Source organism: Equus quagga, chromosome 12 (assembly GCF_021613505.1).
Source record: "Equus quagga isolate Etosha38 chromosome 12, UCLA_HA_Equagga_1.0, whole genome shotgun sequence".
NCBI lineage: Eukaryota > Metazoa > Chordata > Mammalia > Perissodactyla > Equidae > Equus > Equus quagga.
Window position 1 is genome coordinate 1,888,092 of NC_060278.1, and position 18,703 is coordinate 1,906,794.

Genomic DNA, 18,703 nt, shown 5'->3' on the forward strand with positions numbered 1-18,703 from the left:
TTCTTTTTGATACAGTTAGAAATGGAATTGTTCTCCTAGTTTCTTTTTCTGATAGTTCGTTATTAACGGATAGAAATGTAATAGATTTCTGTATATTGATTTTGTATCCTGCAACTTTATTGAATTCATTTATTAGTTTTAACAGATTTTTGGTGGGGTCTTTGGTGTTTTCTCTCTCTCTAATATCCTGTCATCTGCAAATAGTGATGGTTTTACTTCTTCCTTTCCAATTTGGATGCCTTTTATTGCTTCTTTTTTCCCTAAATGCTCTGGCTAGGACTTCCAATATTATGTTGAATAAAAGTGGCAGGAGAAGTGTTCTTGTCTTATTCCTAATCTTTGAGGAAAAGCTTTCATTGTTTCATCCTTGAGTATGATATTAGCTGTGGACTTGTCATATGTGGCCTTTATTATGTGGGGTACATTTCCTCTATACCCAATTTGTTGAGAGTCTTTATCATAAATGGATGTTGAATTTTGTCAAATGCGTTTTCTGCACCTATTGAGATGATCATATGATTTTAATCCTTCATTTTGTTAATGTGTATCGCATTGATTGATTTGTGGATGTTGAACCATCCCTGCATCCCTGGAATAAATCCCCCTTGATCCTGGTGTATGATCCTTTTAATGTATTGTTGAATTCAGTTTGCTAATATTTTATTGAAGATTTTTTTGCATCTGAGTTCATTGGGATGTTGACCTGTAATTTTCTTTTCTTGTAGCATCCTTGTTTCATTTTGGTATCAGAGTAATGCTGGCCTTGTAAAATGAGTTTAGGAGCATTCCCTCCTCCTCTGTTTTTTGAAAGAGTTTGAGAAGGATTGGTGTTATTTTTTGGATCTTTGGCAAAATTTACCAGTGAAGCTGTCTGGTCCTGGACTTTTGTTTTTTGGGAGGTTTTTGTTTACTGATTTGATCTCCTAACCATTAATCGGTCTGTTCAGATTTTCTGTTTCTTCTTGATTCAGTTTTGATGGATTGTATGTTTCTAGGAATTTAACCATTTGTTCTAGGTTGTCAAATTTGCTGGTATATAATTGTTTATAGTAGTCTCTTATGATCCTTTGTATTTCTGTGGTATCAGTTGTAACGTCTCCTCTTTCATTTCTGATTTTATTTGAGTCCTCTCTTTTTCTTGTTGAGTCTAGTGAAAGCTTTGTCATTTTGTTTATCTTTGCAAAGAAACAGCTCTTCATCTCATTAATCTTTTCTATTCTCTTTCTAGTCTCTATTTCATTTATTTCTTCTCTGATCTTTGTTATTTCCTTCTTCCTATTAAATTTGGGCTTTGTTTGTTCTTTTTGTAGTTCCCTGAGGTATAATGTTGGGGTGTTTGTTTGAGATACCTTTTTTTTGTTTTTCATTGTAGGCATTTATTTCTATGAACCTCCCTCTTGGAACTGCTTTTGCTGTATCCCGTAAGTCTTGATATGTTGCATTTCCATTTTCATTTGTCTCAAGGTATTTTTTTATTTCTCTTTGATTTCTTCTTTGATCATTGGTTGTTCAGTAGCATGTTGTTTAATCTCCACATATTTGTGAATTTTCCAGTTTTCTTCTTGTAATTGATTTCTAGTTTCATACTATTGTAGTTGGAAAAGATGCTTGATATGATTTCAGTTTTCTTAAATTTATTAAAACTTGTGGCCTGTCATATGATCTGTCTTGGAGAATGTTCCATGTGCACTTGAGAAGAATGTGTGTTCTCTTGCTTTTGGATGGAGTGTTTTGTAAACATCTGGTATGTCCATCTGGTCTAACATGTCATTTAAGGCCAGTGTTTACTTATTGATTTTCTGTCTGGATGATCTGTCCGTGGGGTATTAAAGTCTGCTACTGTTATTGTATTGCTGTCTATTTCTCCCTTTAGTTCTATTTGCTTTTATGTATTTAGGTGCTCCTATGGTGGGTGCACAGATATTTACAAATATGATATCCTCTTGTGGGATTGATCCTTTTATCATTATGTAATGCTTTTTTTTATCTTTTATTACAGTCTTTGTTTTAAAGCTTATTTTGTCTGATATAAGTATAGCTAACCCAGCTTTTTTTTAGTTTCCATTTGCATAGAATATCCTTTTGTATCCTTTTACTTTCAGTCTGTCTGTGTCCTTACATATGAGATGAATCTCTTATTGGCAGCATATAGATGATCTTGTTTTTTTATCCATTCAACCACTCCATGTCTTTTGATTGGAGAATTTAGTCCATTTACATTTAAAGTAATTATTGATAGATATGTGCTTATTGACATTTTGTTAATTGTTCTCTGGCTGTTTTATAGTTCCTCTGTGTTCATTTCTTCTCTTGCTCTCTTCCTTCGTGGTTTGAAGATTTTCTTTAGTGGTATGCTTAGATTCCTTTCTCTTTATCTTTTGTGTATCTACTATAGGATTTTGCTTTGCACTTACCATGAGGCTTATATATAACAACTTATAACATTGTGTTTTAGGTTGATAAGAACTTAAGTTTGAACACATTCTGAAGCTCTACATATTTACTCCCATGTTTTATGTTTTTGATGTCACAATTTACATCTTTTTGTCTTGTGTATCCCCTCATTATTATATAGTTGTTTTTACTATTTTTTTCTTTTAATCTTCACACTAATGTTGTGTGATTAATTCACTATTTGTACTATATTTATCATTTTATTATTAGTGTTATTCAAAGACCAGAAGTTTTTAATTTTGATGAAGTCCAGTTTTTTATCAATTTTTTTCCTTATGGTTCAGGTGTTTTGTATGCTAGTGAGGAAATCTTTGCTTAGTTTTTAATGTAACCTTCCTAAATTATTCTCATATTCTCCACCAGAGCTGCCAGTTCCTTTCAATAGCTAAACATATCAAGCATTGAGGAGTTGGGAGGGGTGCGGTAAGAGTGGTTTAGGTGAAATATGATCCAGGGGCCAAATCCTTCCTTAGCCTTGTTTTTTCTAAGTAAAGTTTTATTTTATAGGAACACAATCATACCTATTCATTTACTTATTATCTCTGGCTGCTTTTGTGCTACAGCAGCAGAATTGAGTAGTTACAGAGACTGAATGGCTCTCAAAGCCTAAAATATTTACCATCCAGTCCTTTATAGGAAGTGTTTGTTGACCCCTGAGACAACGTATTCGTTCCTCCCCCAGCCCGCGTCCCCTTTTCTTGGAGATAACTCTCCTGGAGCCCTTTCTCCTTGTGTGTCTGCACAGGGTTTTTTTTTTTTTTTAAAGATTTTATTTTTCCTTTTTCTCCCAAAGCCCCCTGGTACATAGTTGTGTATTTTTAGTTGGGGATCCTTCTAGTTGTGGCATGTGGGATGTCGCCTCAGCATGGCTTGATGAGCAGTGCCATGTCCGCCCCCAGAATTCGAACTGACGGAGCCCTGGGCCGCCAAAGCAGAGCATGCAATCTTAACCACTTGGCCACGGGCCCAGCCCCTGCACAGGTTTTTAAAATCTGCAGAGCTGCTGTTCTGAAAAATTCCTTTTCCTCTCTCCTGGATTAGATCTCTCTGTTTCTGGGATCCTAGGTCTTTCTTGGTTTGTTCCATTCCTTCTTGATATAGGACATCTTCTAGTAGATTCCTGAGTAAAAAGGCTATATGGGAAATAAATTATATGATACCACTCTTCATAGAGAATTCTAGGTGATTGGTCATTTTCCTTGAGAATTTTGAAGGCATTGCTTTATATTACCTTCCAGCTTCCAGTGTTGCTATTGATAAATCTGAAGATTTTTCAATTTATAGTCTGTTGTGACCTGTTTTTCTTTTCTGGAAGTTTTTGGAATCTTTTCTTTATTCCCAGTGTTTTGATAAGTCAAAAAGAGGTGTCTTTTTATTTATTTTTGAAATCAAATATTCTGGGTATTGACTAGGTCCTTTTTATTGGAGAACTTATGTTCTTCGGTTCTGGGATTTTGTTTTCTTTGATAAATTACCTCTCATTCTAATTTTCTAGAATGCATATTAATTGAATGTTAGATCTCTTAAATTAATACTATTTTTTTTCTTTTTTAAGCTTTCTGATTTTCTTTATGTCCATTCCTCCCATATTTATGAAACTATTAATGATGATGATGGTGAGGATATTTTTTTACACTTTTACTGTGGAAAATTGCAAACATATACCAAAAATGGATAGTATAATAAACTCTCATGTGCTTTTCACTCATTCTCAACAATTATCAATTCAGAAGTAAGCTGTTTAATTTTAAAGCAAATGTCAGATAGCATTTCATTACATCCATAAATATTTTGGAATGTGTCTCTAACAGATAGGGACTCTCATTTTTAGAATCTCTCATTTTATAATTATTATAGAAATTATAAAAATTAATTATTTAAGGTTATCAAATATCACATAAGTGTTCAAATTTCCAGGGGTATCATAAATATCATTTGTAAAAAGAGCTTATATCTAGATCCAAATAAGGTCAATCACACTGTGGTAGATTAATGTGCCTTTTTAGTCTATTTTAGTTCAATTCCTGCTCTGTATCTCTCTCTTCCTCTCTCTTTTTCTCCTCTATCTCTCTTATATGTGTGCATAGTTTATTAAAGAAATCTGATTATCCAGTAGTTTTCTACAGTCTGGACTTCTCTGGTTTGCAGAATGAGGGTTAGTACTACTTGTATATATAGTATGTATAATGTGGAAGGCATACAGAAGACATTTAATAAATGTCAGTTAAAGATAATATTGCAATTTCCTTCTGTTATCAATAAGTATTTATAGCAATTGTAACTTAAATTGTGTTATCAAAACCTTTAGAAGAAATCTTTGTTAATGTCAGTGTAAAAATACCTTACTAATCCATTTTAAAAAACCATTTAACTTAAAATTATTGATATTAAAGTAGGTACTTTAGTTTTGGAGAACTCATCACATATCATATCTAACATAGTAGAATGAATTCAGATACAGCCAAACAATGAAATGCTGTTAAGATTGAACAAATCCTTATGTGTTAATATGGAATGCTTTCCCAAATACACTGTTAAATGAATGTAGTGTTAAGTTAGTAATATAATACCATTTATGTGAAACAGATGAAAAAAGACCCTACCTGTAAGTCATTTATATAAAAAGAGGGAATAACAAGCCATATATATGTGTGGAATACCCCCAGACACACATAATGCCTGTTGCCTCTGGTGATGGGAGCTGGTGCCTAGAGCATGGGAGTGAGAGGGAGACTGAGATGTCAGAATTTGCAGCCATGTAAATGTGCCTGTTCTCCCCTCTTCTCCACATTAAATTGCTTTAAAACTTTTAATGGGATTATTTCACTTTTTAAATGTGTGACAGCTTTGTTGAGATGTACTTCACATGCCATTCAGTGTGCCCTCTTGAAGTGTACAAGTCACGGGTCTTTAGTACATTCACAGGGTTGCGCAACCTTCATGACAATCAATTTAGTACATTTTCATCTCCTAATTAGCAGTCACTTCCCATTTCCCCCCAAGTCCCCTAGCCCTAAGAACCACTAAAATACTCTGTCTCTACAGATTTGCCTATTCTGGATATTTCATGTAAATGGAATTATACAATATGTGGTCTTTTGTGACCAACTTCATATGCTTAGTATGTTTTCAAGATTCATCTATATGGTAGCATCTTTCGGGACTTCATTCCCTTGTATTGTGGAATAATAACCCATTGTATGGATATACTGCATTTTGTTTGTGAACATTTGTGTTCAAGTTTTTGTGTGGCTGTGTTTTCTCTTGCATATATACCTAGGAGTGGAATTGCTGGGTCATATGGCAACTGTGTGTTTATATAAATCACTTTTGTATTTATTTAATTTACTATTATTGACAATCATACGTGTTTAGTAATAGTACTGTGAGAAAATCTAATCTGCAAATCCTTTTCAAATGTAATGAAAACTTTACAGATATTATAATTATCTGGAAATGTAATCGAGTATGAATTTTTATTTTGCAATTTATTATTATTTTTTGTATTTGGAACCTATAATTTGTTTTTAGGGCCCATAACTTTTATAGGCCTTAGGCACAGTACTTTTGTGCTTAAGTGTTAAAAACTCTGACATTGCACGAATGAAACTCAGAAGAAAGCTAGAGGAGGTTGTAGTAATGTGGGATTTGAACTTACAGGTACTCAGGGGACATAATCTAACTGAATGGGGATGGAAGTGGTCCTGGCAGGACATCAGCTATAGGACACATTGTGGTCCCTAGTAGGGCAGAGGAATGAAGAACAAGACTCATACGTGTTTTTATCAGTTGTCTCAGCTGGGGAGGTAAAGAAGAGTGCAGTGGTTATGGTCCTGTTTCTTTCTTTGCCCTCTCTCTTTCACATGCTTACGTAAATTCTCCATGAATAAATTATCATTTAAACAGTTTGAGTAAAATGAGGGAGCTTAAGTTTTTTAGTCACATGAGCTTTCTGTTGGGCAAGCGGAACTTAACAGATGATGTCAGCATGCTTTCTGCTGTTGATTTGTTAGTGTTTCACTGGGCTGGTGCTTCTCACCTCGGCTTCTGTGTCTGCCCTCCGTCTAAGCATGGATTATCATTGCATGTTTACCTATTCTGCCATAAATCTGTTGGTCTCAGCAGAGAAATCAGTGTCGATCTGATTCTGTAAAAACTTGAATAAAGCTAAAAGGCAGTCTCTGTAACCATTAAAATAATTTATAAGCAATGCGTATAATTATCTCATCTTCATAAGAGGAAGAAACTAACGTGACGGAAACATTGCCAGCTTCTTGGTATAGAGTTACAAAATAGTTCCTACAGGAAACACTCAGCTACTTACAGTTCAGGATGGTTAAATGCTCTGATAGAGGTTAAGCATGGAGTTCTCTCATGTAATGCATAAGATGGGGCACCTTCCTAGCTAAAGTGGGCCCAGGAAAGTTTCTTAAAAAAGCAGATGTACTGGGCCAAGGAGGAGTCAGTAGGAGTTCGGGGAACGGAAGAAAGGGGAGGAAGGAAAGGAGAAGAATTGCAGGTCGGGAAAACAGTAAGGGTAAAGGCAGGTGCATGAGTCAGCCTATTGTGTTCAGTGACCTCTGAACACAGAGAAGTTACTGGATTGTGATGTCAAGGACGGGCATCCCATGAGAAGAGAAAGCTGGAGCGTGCTTTAGTCTAAGGTCAAATCATGGACGCTTGGTGTGCCGTGTTGCATATGAGCTAAACTGAATGCTGTGTGTAGTGGGAAACATCAAACAGCTTTGAGAGTGACATGGTCAACTTTTTGGTTTAGGTAAGTTGTTTTTGTCTTTGAGTGCCAGATCTGAGATTCTAACCCTCTTGAAGGTCAAGAACTTTGTTTATTGACCACTGTATCCTCAGAGCCTAGGACAGTGCCTGGCAAGTATTTAAGTATTCACTAAAAATATTAGTGAGGCCGTATAGTTGTATACAGTGGTTGAGAGCGTGGGCTCCAGTGCACCACCATTAAATAGCTCTGTGATCTTAAGCAAGTTTCTTAATTACCCTGTGACTCAGTTTTCTTATCTAGAATTAGGACCTACCTAATCATATTGTTGGGAAAATTAAAGGAGTTTATATAGATCACTTAGAATTGTGCTTGGCTCATGGTAAGTACTATATAAATATTAACAGTTATTACTGTTTCTTTGGTGAAAGTAAGTAATGCAAATTAGAACTGTTAAAGGGCCTAATCGCACAGCATTTGTAGGTTTACACAGGAGTGTATGGATCCCAGAAATATTCAGTAACACAGTTGGATAGAATGTGGTGAATAAGCATGAAAAGGAGTTAAGGTTAATTCCCCAATTTAAAGCTAGAGTGTTAGGTTCCCCCCACCCCCCACCCCCACCCTTCGCACGCACATGCTTGCGCGCGCGCGCGCACACACACTCTCTCTCTCTCTCTCTCTCTCTCTCTCTCTCTGTCTGTCTCTGTCTCTGTCTCTGTCTCTGTCTCTGTCTCTCTCTCATGGAGAAATTGCTGCTGGCCCATTCTAGTCAGTCCAGAAAGTTTAAGGTCTGGGGGTGGAGTCTCTGGTGTGTTGGGGAAAGAGTGCTGATTCAATGTGGCAAACCCTCTTGGGTATTTGTTTGGCTTCTCTCTGATTCCTTTTCTTGCTCTTCCTTGGTCTATTCCTGGGCTCCTCTTGAGTTCTTTTCTTCCAGGACAGAACATAAGAAGGGCATAGGGCCACCTCCAGTGGGGTTGGGGGCGCCTTGTCCCCTTTTCTCTTTCTCTGCCTCCTCCCTGTTGTTTCCTCCCTTTTTTCCCCCAGTGGGAGACAGAGAAAGGGTGTTTCCTCCTTGTACAGGGCTTGGCTCCAGACTGGCTTGGGGCTTCCCAGTCCCAAGAATAAGGGAAAACTTTGGGGAGGATGTTAAAACATGTGCCAGAAAAGGGTTCCCTTGTGCTTCTAACTTTAAAAGGTTTCTCTTAATTCTGTTCTTCTGATGTGGTATTGAGAAGGATTTGAAATATAGCTTGAACCAAGTTTCTCTAACCTTGGACCCCTTCTGTTCCAGAAACCAGCTAACTCCTAGAATACAACTTCTCTGCTAGGCAGAAGGAGTCTTTTGGCTCACTACTGGGCTGGTGAGGTTCGCCTGAGCTGGGGCTTCCATGCTTCTCATTAGAGGAGCGGGACTGGATGCCCTGAGAATCTGGAGAAGGAGCCCTGAGGTCTCTGCTGCAACCTGATCTTTCTTTTTTTTTTTTTTTTTTTGAGGAAGATTAGCCCTAAGCTAACATCCATGCCCATCTTCCTCTACTTTATATGTGGGACGCCTGCCACAACATGGCTTGATTAGCGGTGTGTAGGTCCACACCTGGGATCCAAACCAGCAAACCCCGGGCCGCTGAAGCAGAACGTGCGAACTTAACAGCTGTGCCACTGGGCCAGCCCCTGAAATCTTTAATCTTGTTAATCTTAAAAGTTTATGTGCATTTTGCATTCTACCCTACAATTCATCTTTTGTTTTAATTTAATTTTAATTTTATTGTTTGTTGTAATACAAATATAAATTTTCTCTGTAATCTTTTACCTAAACTGATGCTCCAGGAAGATAAATCCTTTCATTTTCTTGTGTCTTCTCATATTCCCTTACTACCTCATTCCCCAGTTTAAGGATAGCAAACCACAAGGTTTTGGGCCCAGAACCTTTTTATTAAGTGTCTCTTGCATATTTCTCGTGATAGGACCTCGCTTTTGGCTACCTGAGTCATAGCTTCTTTCCCTCAGCACATTAAATGAGGCCTCTAAATCTTTGGAACAACACCATTGATTATATATAATTTGTACGAAAAGCTTTCCATTTCCTAGAGTTTGTAATGGATGTAAATATTCTATGGATTTATTTGGATAGTTATGAGAAGACAGTAGCAATGTTTATTGTGTTCTTACTATGTGCCAGGTTCTGTTCTCTCCCCTTGTGTCTGTCATGCTATTCAATTATGTAGTACCTTAAAAACAAATAACTGATCTTTTTTTTTTTTTTGAGGAAGATTGGCTGCGAGCTAACATCCATGCCCATCTTCCTCTACTTTGTGGGACGCCTGCCACAGCATGGCTTGATAAATGGTGTGTAGGTCTGCCCCTGGATTCGAATAGGCAGACCCCGGGCTGCCAAAGCGGAGTGCACAAACTTAACCACTGTGCCACTGGGCCAGCCTCCAAATAATCAATCTTATAGAATTCATGCTAACGTTACTATTGTTTTTTAATTAACAGATTTCAACACTAAACTTGCACAATGTCTTTGAAACCAAGAGTAGTAGATTTTGATGAAACATGGAACAAACTTTTAACGACAATCAAAGCTGTTGTCATGTTGGAATACGTTGAAAGAGCAACATGGAACGATCGCTTCTCGTATCCTTTTATTGGCATTGATAAATGTTCTTAAACTGACAATGATAATTGTGTTGATAACTGTATCAGTAAACATTGATAAATGTTCTAAAATTGATAAACTTGTTGAAAAGTGAGAACAGGTTTAAGCTTATATAAATGGAAGGACATTCCAGGGTGACTATTTTCAAACATATTATTGTTTATATGTCCAAGTTTGTCACTGTATGTGGCAGTCAGCAATGTTTGATAACCTTTCCCTCAACAAATAGTTATCGTGCACTTAGTGTGTGTCAGGTACTACTTTGGGTTTTGGGAATACAGTTGTGAACGAAAAAACGACTTTCCCTTCATTCTACTAAAGAAAACAGACAATAAACAGATATAAAATAATCTAATGCCAGTGCTTCTAATCACAGGGCGGATAAGGGGTGGGCATGGAGAATGGAGTACAGATGTACGCGGCTCTTGTAGCCAGCTGGGCAGGAAGGCCTCTCCGAGGATGCTGATGTTCAAGCAGAGACGGGTACAAAGTGAGGGATCATGTCATACAGATCCCTGGGGAAGAGCATTCTAGGTAGAGTGAATGGCAGCTTCACCGACTGTGAGGTGGAGATGTGTTTTTTAATTGGATTGTCTGCCTTTGTGAATTAGGAGTTTTGTGTGAAAATACACATCTGTGATTTCCCTAGGACAATATGAAACCTGGTGTCCTGCATTCCTACAAGACAGCAATCTCTTAAAAGAAAAAGGTGCACCCCCCCCCCCCCACAGACACACATACATTATGTTATGTGTGTATATATATAAAGTGCATATATATTTATGTATATACTTTACGCATATACATAAAACACAGTGCAGTTCCAGTACCCAGGATATAAACTCTGGCACCAAGGAAAAAACCAAAGTATTAAAATACTTTAGCTTTTTAGTATTTGGGAGGTTACAGGGGTCTCTAGGAACCCTCAGCCACAGGTAGCTGGGGCAAAGTCTCACCAACTCCGCCCACTATCTGCCAGGGGCCAAGGCTGTGTGGCCATGGGGACAGCGTATGCATATTCGAACCCCTATACTGGCAGACTCCTTAACCGCCTCGGTCTTTGACTACAGGAAATACCACATGTCATATCCGGGGGGGAGAAAAGGGGTAGGGTTGAGGCCTGGGTCTCTGGGTCTAAATGGCATGGCAGTGGCCCAGGGCCCTGAAGAGGCCTTGAGGATGAGATGGACACTGTAGGAACCAGAGATTCTTTCCCCACAAAGGGAAGAGGAGATGTGAAGATACTGTCCAGAATGAATGTGGAGGTTCAGAGTTCTCTTGAGCTCTGTACTGCCCTCTCTAGCAATCTTCTGGGGCTAAAGGATGGCTGCCCTCATTATGTGTGGTGTGCTTTCTTTAGAAAATCTTGGATTTCGTAAGACAGTGATTCACTTTATTCTTAATGCCTAACTCAGTTAATATTAAGCTGAATGTTGATGCAAGAACAGTGAAGTTCTTTTAGACCAAGAGGAAACCATTTAATTCATCATGATTGCAGTTGTCAGTAAGAAACATTTGTTAGGCTATCTGTGTTCTAGGCACTGAAGATACATAAAATGATGGTAATGTATCTGGAAGGCTTCATAGTTTGCAAAGATCTTTTACATTTTTTCTGTTATTTGGTACCTTAAACAAACCTATCAGGATCAGTAGGGCACATACAATTGTCTTTATGTAACAGATGAGGAAACTAATGCTAAGAGGTAAAGGAACTTGCCCGGGATCATCCAGGGAGCACAGACTTGAATACAAAATTTCTAACATCTGATTCCCTGTACTTTCCAATATATCTAGAGGATAATTGACATGGATTCTGCCTTTGAAGAACTTCTTATTGAATTTCTTTCTTAAATTTTTCTGTGGATCATCATGGATTGTTTTTGGGTAGAAATCTTGATAAAAATTTAAGTAGTGATCAGGGCTACTTGTGTGTTACTGAAGTTGGGCTCGGCAAGTACTTAGGTAGTTTTAAGGCTATTTTAACTAAAATAATGAGCAGAGAGAGAAGAGTAGGAGATGGTTATAGAAGATTACAAGAAAAGGGAAAATGAGCATAAGGTAAAGAAAAAGATAAGAATAATTAAGTATGTTCTTTATTGTTGTGCAGAATATACAGTTAAACTGGTTGGTTTGTAAATGGTTTTGAATCAGCTGACTTCCCTGGAAAGTGCCCCTTAAGTCTCTATTATGTCTAAGATGTTTATTATTTGATCCATCTAATGTGGTCCAGTTATTCTTGACCTGATCGTGAATTTTCTCCTCCTACCCTTAAAATAAAAAACACCTGCAAAAACAGTAAACTTAAGAATGGAATCTTTCACTTTAAATTTTATTTTGGAAAATAAAGGGCTCTGTTGCTAATGTCTAAAGTAAAATTCTCTCCTTTTCCTTGTTACTTTGCCCAAAAATATAAGGTTGACTTCTGACTCTCGGATATCTTGGGTAGAAATTTTAGAGGCCATAAAACTTTAATATTTTGAAAATGAGAAAAACCCCCCCCAGAATTGTGTACCACCGTATGTATTAGTACTTGATCTTTTATAAGGCATTTTTGGGGGTTTGTGAAGTATAATACATACTTGGAAAATTCCTGAGATGTGTGTGTAGAGTTGAACAAATAATTACAAAGCAAACTCCTGCACAGTCACCACTCAGGCTAAGAACCAGAACGCGGCCAGCATCCACCAGCCCCTACCACATGTCCCTCTAGGTCACAGACTCGCTCCTTTCCCTTGGAAATCACTACTATCCTGGCTTTTACACCTGTTGTTGCCTTGTTTTTCTAAAAATAGTATAACTGCATGTGTGTACAACTCTAAACAATACTGGTTAATTCCTTCGGTGTTTTGAACTTTATGTAAATGGAATCATACTGTACATTCTTTTGTGTCATAATTTTTTCTTTCAACATATATATGTGTGTGTGCATAATTTGTTACGAATGACCTCGTAAAGTATGTGTTATTAGTTCCATTTTATAGTTGAGAATATTGTGACCCAAAGGCGGTAAGATGACTTACTGATATTGTAGGATAGAATGCTTGGGCAAAAATGCCAAAGTCTTCCATACTCTTGAAGTTGGTATTGATCTGCCAATTGAAGTATTTAACGGGTGTAACTATAAACTTACTGAACCCCTGTCCGCAAACATTTTAATTAAATATAAGCCCCATAAGGGCAGGGATTCTTGTCTTTTTGTTCACTGCTATATTCCCAGCTCCTGGTACGTATAGATACCTAGCAAATATCTGGTGAATGAATAGCTACTGTCAACTAAATGTCATTCTGCACAGATGAAACAAATAACAATATTTGGCTAGTTCTCTTATAGTCTTGAGAGTAGAGCTTTTAACACTCATTCCTCATAAATGTACTGGGTCCAGGTATGTATGCAAGGCATTTTGGTTGTTAGGTAATGTAAATAGAAAATATCAGCATTTTCTTTTGCTGCATAACCAATTACCACAAATTTAGTGGCTTAAAGAAACACCCTTTTATCATCTTAAAGTTCTGTTGGTTAGAAGCCTATGATGTGGCTGGGTTCTGTGCTCAGGATCTCACAAGGCTGAAATCAAAGAATTGGCTGGCTACATTCTCATCTAGAGCTCAGGGTCCTCTTCTAAGCTCATTCCTGTTAATTGGCAGAATTCAGTTCCTTGCAGTTGTAGGACTGAGGTCCCTATTTCCTTGTTGACTGTGAGCTAAGAGTTGCTCTCAGTGACTGGTGATCACTCTCTCCAGTTTTGCATGTGACTCCCCTCCGTCTTCATAGCTCACAGCAAGTCAAGTCTTTCTGTGCTTTGACTCAGACTTCCTCTTCTGCAGGTAGCCAAGGGGACAGGGACTGGGGGATCTGCTTTTAAAGGGCTCATGCAGTTAGATTAGGCTCACCAGTAAAGCTCAGGATAATCTCCCTATTTTAGGGTCAACTGATTAGTAATCATAGTTGCAGCTGGAAAGTCCCTTTTGCTATTAAAGTAACCTGGGTTCAATATCTTATATTCGCAGTCACAGGTATTAGGGTGGGAAATCTTGGGAGGCCATTTTCAGAATTCTGCCTACCACTATAATAATGATGCTTCATAACAAAAGTTTTATGACAGCTTTGGTGCAGTCTGTAGGGAGGTTTGGAATTCACCCTTTATGTATGTATATCAGAGGCTTTCCTATGGCAAGACAGAGGCCAACTGGGGATCTACATTTACTATTTGGGTTGGAGCTCTTTGGTTGTTTTGATTTACTTTTATTCATGGTTTTCTGCCTTTTGGTAGCTGTTAGGACAGTTCCCAAGCCCCAGCAGTGTAATATGGAAGCTCTCCTACTTAAGTACAAGTTAGATTCCAAATGGTCACATATAAGTCCAACGTGGTTAAGGGAGGGGAGATTTAAGATTGCCTCCCCTGAATATATTTCTTTCCAGCCGAGGAAAACCAGGCTTGAAAACCAGGCATATTCCTCTCCTCATTTCTAATGTATATTCTGTCAGGCGTCTTTTTCAAATCTAAACTAATTTTTACTACATTGAAAAATGTTGAGGCAAGTGATCTCCATTCTTGACGATCTTCACAAGTGATAGAAGGAGAACTTCTTAGTGACCTTGGCATCTATACTTAGGACCCATCGTTCTTTCTTAGATTGTGCAGATTGAGAAAGGTTTTATCTATAGTCGTCTCTGGTTGGTACATCAGCAACAGTTTCACTCTATTCCAAATTAAATCAGATGAATATTTGATGTTGATGTGCATTTTCTGCTATACACTTGAAAGTTTTTCCTTTAATCATTTTTTATCCTTATTTACTACTTGATGATTTAATAGATTCATTTTTTTACATGTTGCATTTTCCTCTTGATCTTTGGAAATTTCAATAAAAATCTTTATTCTTTATTGTTTTGGTTTTTTATTGTTCATAAATTCCTTTTTGGTCATTGTCTTACCGTTCTCAATTTTAAGATAATCTTTGCTTTTATTCCCATTGCAAAACTCATTGTTTTTGAACCACTACACAATAGAGTTAATAGTGTTAAAACTCAAAATTAAGCCCATGTATAGGAAATGCCTTTTAATAGAGAAAATAAACTAAAATAAATAATTTTGCTGCTGACCAACATTGTCTTTTGGTCGTAACATAATTCATAGCTTTTGCTCTGGAAGAGTTTTGTTTCTGCCTTTGAGAATTTTTAAGAGGAAAGTTTATAAGTAGGGAAATTTTTATATTTCGGCTCCCTAAAGAGTAACTTAAGGAAAAGATGACTTTGGGAAAGAGTGTGTTTAAAATCTAAATCTGATCTCCAGTTATTTCCCATTTACTGTCTTTTAAAGTATCTTGAAAAATGCTCTTCTTGGCTGCTCTTCCTAAGGCCTAAACATTTCCAGGGTGGTTAGATATTTGAATAGGTTAGAGAAAGAGGACATATTTAGGAATACCTTTTAGGCAGTTGAATGAAATATACAGTGGTTAACTGAGACCCCAAACCATGGTGAGTTAAAATATTAATTTAAAAAATTCATTGAGGTGGACTCCATTAAAAAAAATACATGAGTCCGTTCTCACTGAGGAAGACAGTATATAAATCTTGTGCGTGGAAAGAAATGGGAAAATCTCCCTGTATTGCCTCCCGAACACAGATCCTTGTTCCCTAAGCAGGAAGAGGGTCAGTCCTCTGCTGTGAATCCTTCTAGTCAATTTAGTTTACATGTATATGCAGTGGATATATTGAGATACTGATTTTGGTAATGTAAAACATTTGGGCACATAATTAGCATATCATGCTGAATTTATGGTATTGAATCATTTAAATTTTTTGCTGTCAAGTTGTGTATTCTAGAAATAAGTGTGTGTATGGCTTAAAGAAAAAATAAGTGGAGCAAATATCATCATCATGTTGGATGAAAATTGTGGAGGATGGTATTCATAACTTAAAGATGTTAAATATATCACACCTTTGCTAAAAAGGATCGTTGATGTAGATCCTAGCTTAGTTTAGTCTTTTCTTTTGCTGAGGAAGATTAGCCCTGAGCTAACATCTGTTGCCAATCTCCCTCTTTTTTTTTGCTGAGGGAGATTAGCCCTGAGGTAACATCTCTGCCAATCTTCCTCCACTTTATATGTGGGTTGCCACCACAGCATGGCTGACAAGTGGTCTAGATCTGCACTCAGGATCCAAACCCATGAACCCAGGCTGCCAGAATGGAGCACGCTGAACTTAACCACTATGCCACGGAGCTGGCTCCTCCATTTAGTCTTTTTTAAAAAATAAAATTTAAGTATAATGTACATACTGACTCGTGAATGTACAGACGGATTTTCACAAAGTGCACATACCCATGTGTCCAGTAAATAGAACACTCCTAGCATCCCAGAAGCACCCCTTGTCCCCTCAGTTACTGCAGTTACCACCATCCTGACTTCCACGACCTTCAGTCCTGACTGCCCTCTTACGTCTGATTTTGCTAGGGTACATTTGTGATGAGTAATTGCGATTGAATGCAAGTCTCTGTGGGAAAACAGACAGAACTCTTAGAGACTTGGATTATGTAGTCAACTAGAACTCTTTTAAAGGAATTTCTAGCTGAAACCTGGTGGGCTCCAAGTGGGGTCCAGGGGCTCATACAATCCATTATTGGGAAGCACCTTTCTTCTCTAGTAATGCCTTACGGCTCCCTCTGCCCTCCACCAAACCGTTATCAATTCACTGTAGAATTTGTGTCCAGATAAATTTCTAACTTCTTCTTTCTTAGGTGGTGTATATTCAGATTTCTACTTTCTTTGTAATATAGGTTAATATTTTGATATATTATTGTTCATAAATAGTTCTTGTATACCATTTTACTTAGATAATCTTCTAGTTTATAAAGGTTCTTTATTATATCTAAGTTGATTTAAAATAATTGTAATAGTTTGTTTTTTATTGTGTTTTTTCCTACAAAAAACCTGGCACAGTAATATTACACAATATGGATGATATTTTGGCTTCACCATGTTTGTTTTTTAACTATAAAGAAAATTTTTTGTTTATATTTAATACACTAGCATATTGAAGAAATAGACATATATACATGAAAATATTTTATTAGTACTAATTATAATTGAAAGTAAATAACAAAAGGATTTAGAAGGAACGTGGGAATGTCTGACCCAAGTCTCCCAGACAGTGGCCTCGTGTGGAGAGGGCTGCTTGCTGCTCTTCCCAGAGTGCTGATGCTAGGCCACTAGACAGGGCACGTGAGATTGAGTCCCTGCCTCTCTTCCATGACCAGCTGTTTAATGAGTGCCTGTTAGGTGTCAGGAACTGTGCCTGTGGGCTGGGAATATAGGGACGTTTAAGAACAGGCTAGAGAGGATGACAGAGATAGAAATAATTTCTGTTGCATAAAAAGTTCTGTAGAAGAAGATATGAAATTTTATGGGGATACAGAGGAAGATGAACCTGCATCCTACCTGTATATATTTTTAAGCACAGATTTTCGTTTTGTAATATTTCCTGATCCTTATGTTAAATATAGGTACTTGACGCCATCCCAGATAATCAACCTTATTGTCAGGTTTTGTCTGCATCTCTAATTAGCTTGGTCTCAGGTTGCTTCCTGTGTGCTTTATCTTCCACATTTAGTCAGTGATGCACTTTATGGAGTACTTTAACATACATCAGCTTGTTTGAGTCTGACAGGCATTCTGTGGAGATGTCAGGAGAGGGTTTACTGTCCTTCTCTTAGAGGTGAGGAAATGGCAGTGCAGAGAGGTTAAGAGACTTCAGTAAGATCAAGGGCTAGTAAATGTCCAGTCTCAGTCAGATCCCATTTCCTCTGACTCCTGATTAAGAGCTCTCTGCTACAGCATTTCTACCACTTGTGATACCTAGCAAGGTACTGAATTGGTGTTCCAAAACTTGATTGATTAATTGATGTTACTATTCATACTGTAATTCTTCTAATAGAATGAATGTTGAAGGACAGTACGTAGATCCTAGAATATTCTGATGAATACTGTGATGTGGGAAAATGTATCAAATGAGTGATTTTTGTAACTTTTGTTTCTCAGAATTGCTTGAGATGTCTGCCTCTTGTGATAGTCCATAGCCCTTTGTTGCTCTTATGCTTATGTCCATTCTTACATAAATCTTATCTTGTAGGTTTCTGGGTAACTTGATTTCCCAGAATCCCCCTCTGAATTTTAACCTTTCTGAGAGGAAGCATTTTTCTTACAGTGCCATCAAATATTCTCAGTAAGTATTTGTTGATTAAATAAACGAATGAATTGTATAGTGCTTTTTAAAGTAAGCATAGTAATATATTTTATCCTTTATTTTGTATCTGTATCTATATAATCCTAAACTGATAAGAATGAAATAATGATTTTTCATTTTTATTTTTATTTTTTTGCTGAGGAAGATTCACCCTGAGCTGACATCTGTGCCAATCTTCCTATTTTGTATGTGGGATGGTGCCACAGCGTGGTGCCTGATGTATGATGTAGGTTCACCCTTGGGAACCAAACCTGGGCTGCTAAAGTGGAGCCTGCCGAAGTGGAGCATGCCCAACTTAACCACTAGGCAACGGGGCCAACCCCTCATTTTTCATTTTTTAACACCAAACTTGAATTACATCTCTTTTGTTTTAAAGCAATATGTCCAGTGAATATGAAAACCTTAACAGTTTAACTAGAGATATCTATGCTTTATGTGTGGCCTATCCTGAACCCCTTGGAGAAAGACTTTATACAGAAACTAAGGTTTTTTTGGAAAATCACGTACGGCATTTGCACAAGGTAAGGAATGATAAGTCCGTGATGGAAATGTATTTGCAGCTGCATAGTTGTTTGACTAGTCCATTGTTTTTCATTGCACAGCCTAT

General features: G+C 37.4%; 1 protein-coding gene across 5 annotated transcripts in view; it reads left to right on the forward strand.

The window, feature by feature from the left end:
- The window catches only part of CUL2 (cullin 2), a 96,820-nt gene that overhangs the window by 14,352 nt on the left and 63,765 nt on the right, over nucleotides 1–18,703 (forward strand). For 4 of the 5 annotated variants that reach the window (XM_046679143.1, XM_046679144.1, XM_046679142.1 and 1 more), the window contains 2 exons: nucleotides 9,689–9,829; nucleotides 18,515–18,617. In XM_046679143.1, the coding sequence (XP_046535099.1) occupies nucleotides 9,711–9,829; nucleotides 18,515–18,617 (222 nt within the window). In that variant the 5' untranslated portion in view covers nucleotides 9,689–9,710. Of the gene's footprint in view, nucleotides 1–1,372; nucleotides 1,422–9,688; nucleotides 9,830–18,514; nucleotides 18,618–18,703 lie in introns of all 5 variants that reach the window. The other variant, XM_046679145.1, reaches the window with a different exon arrangement.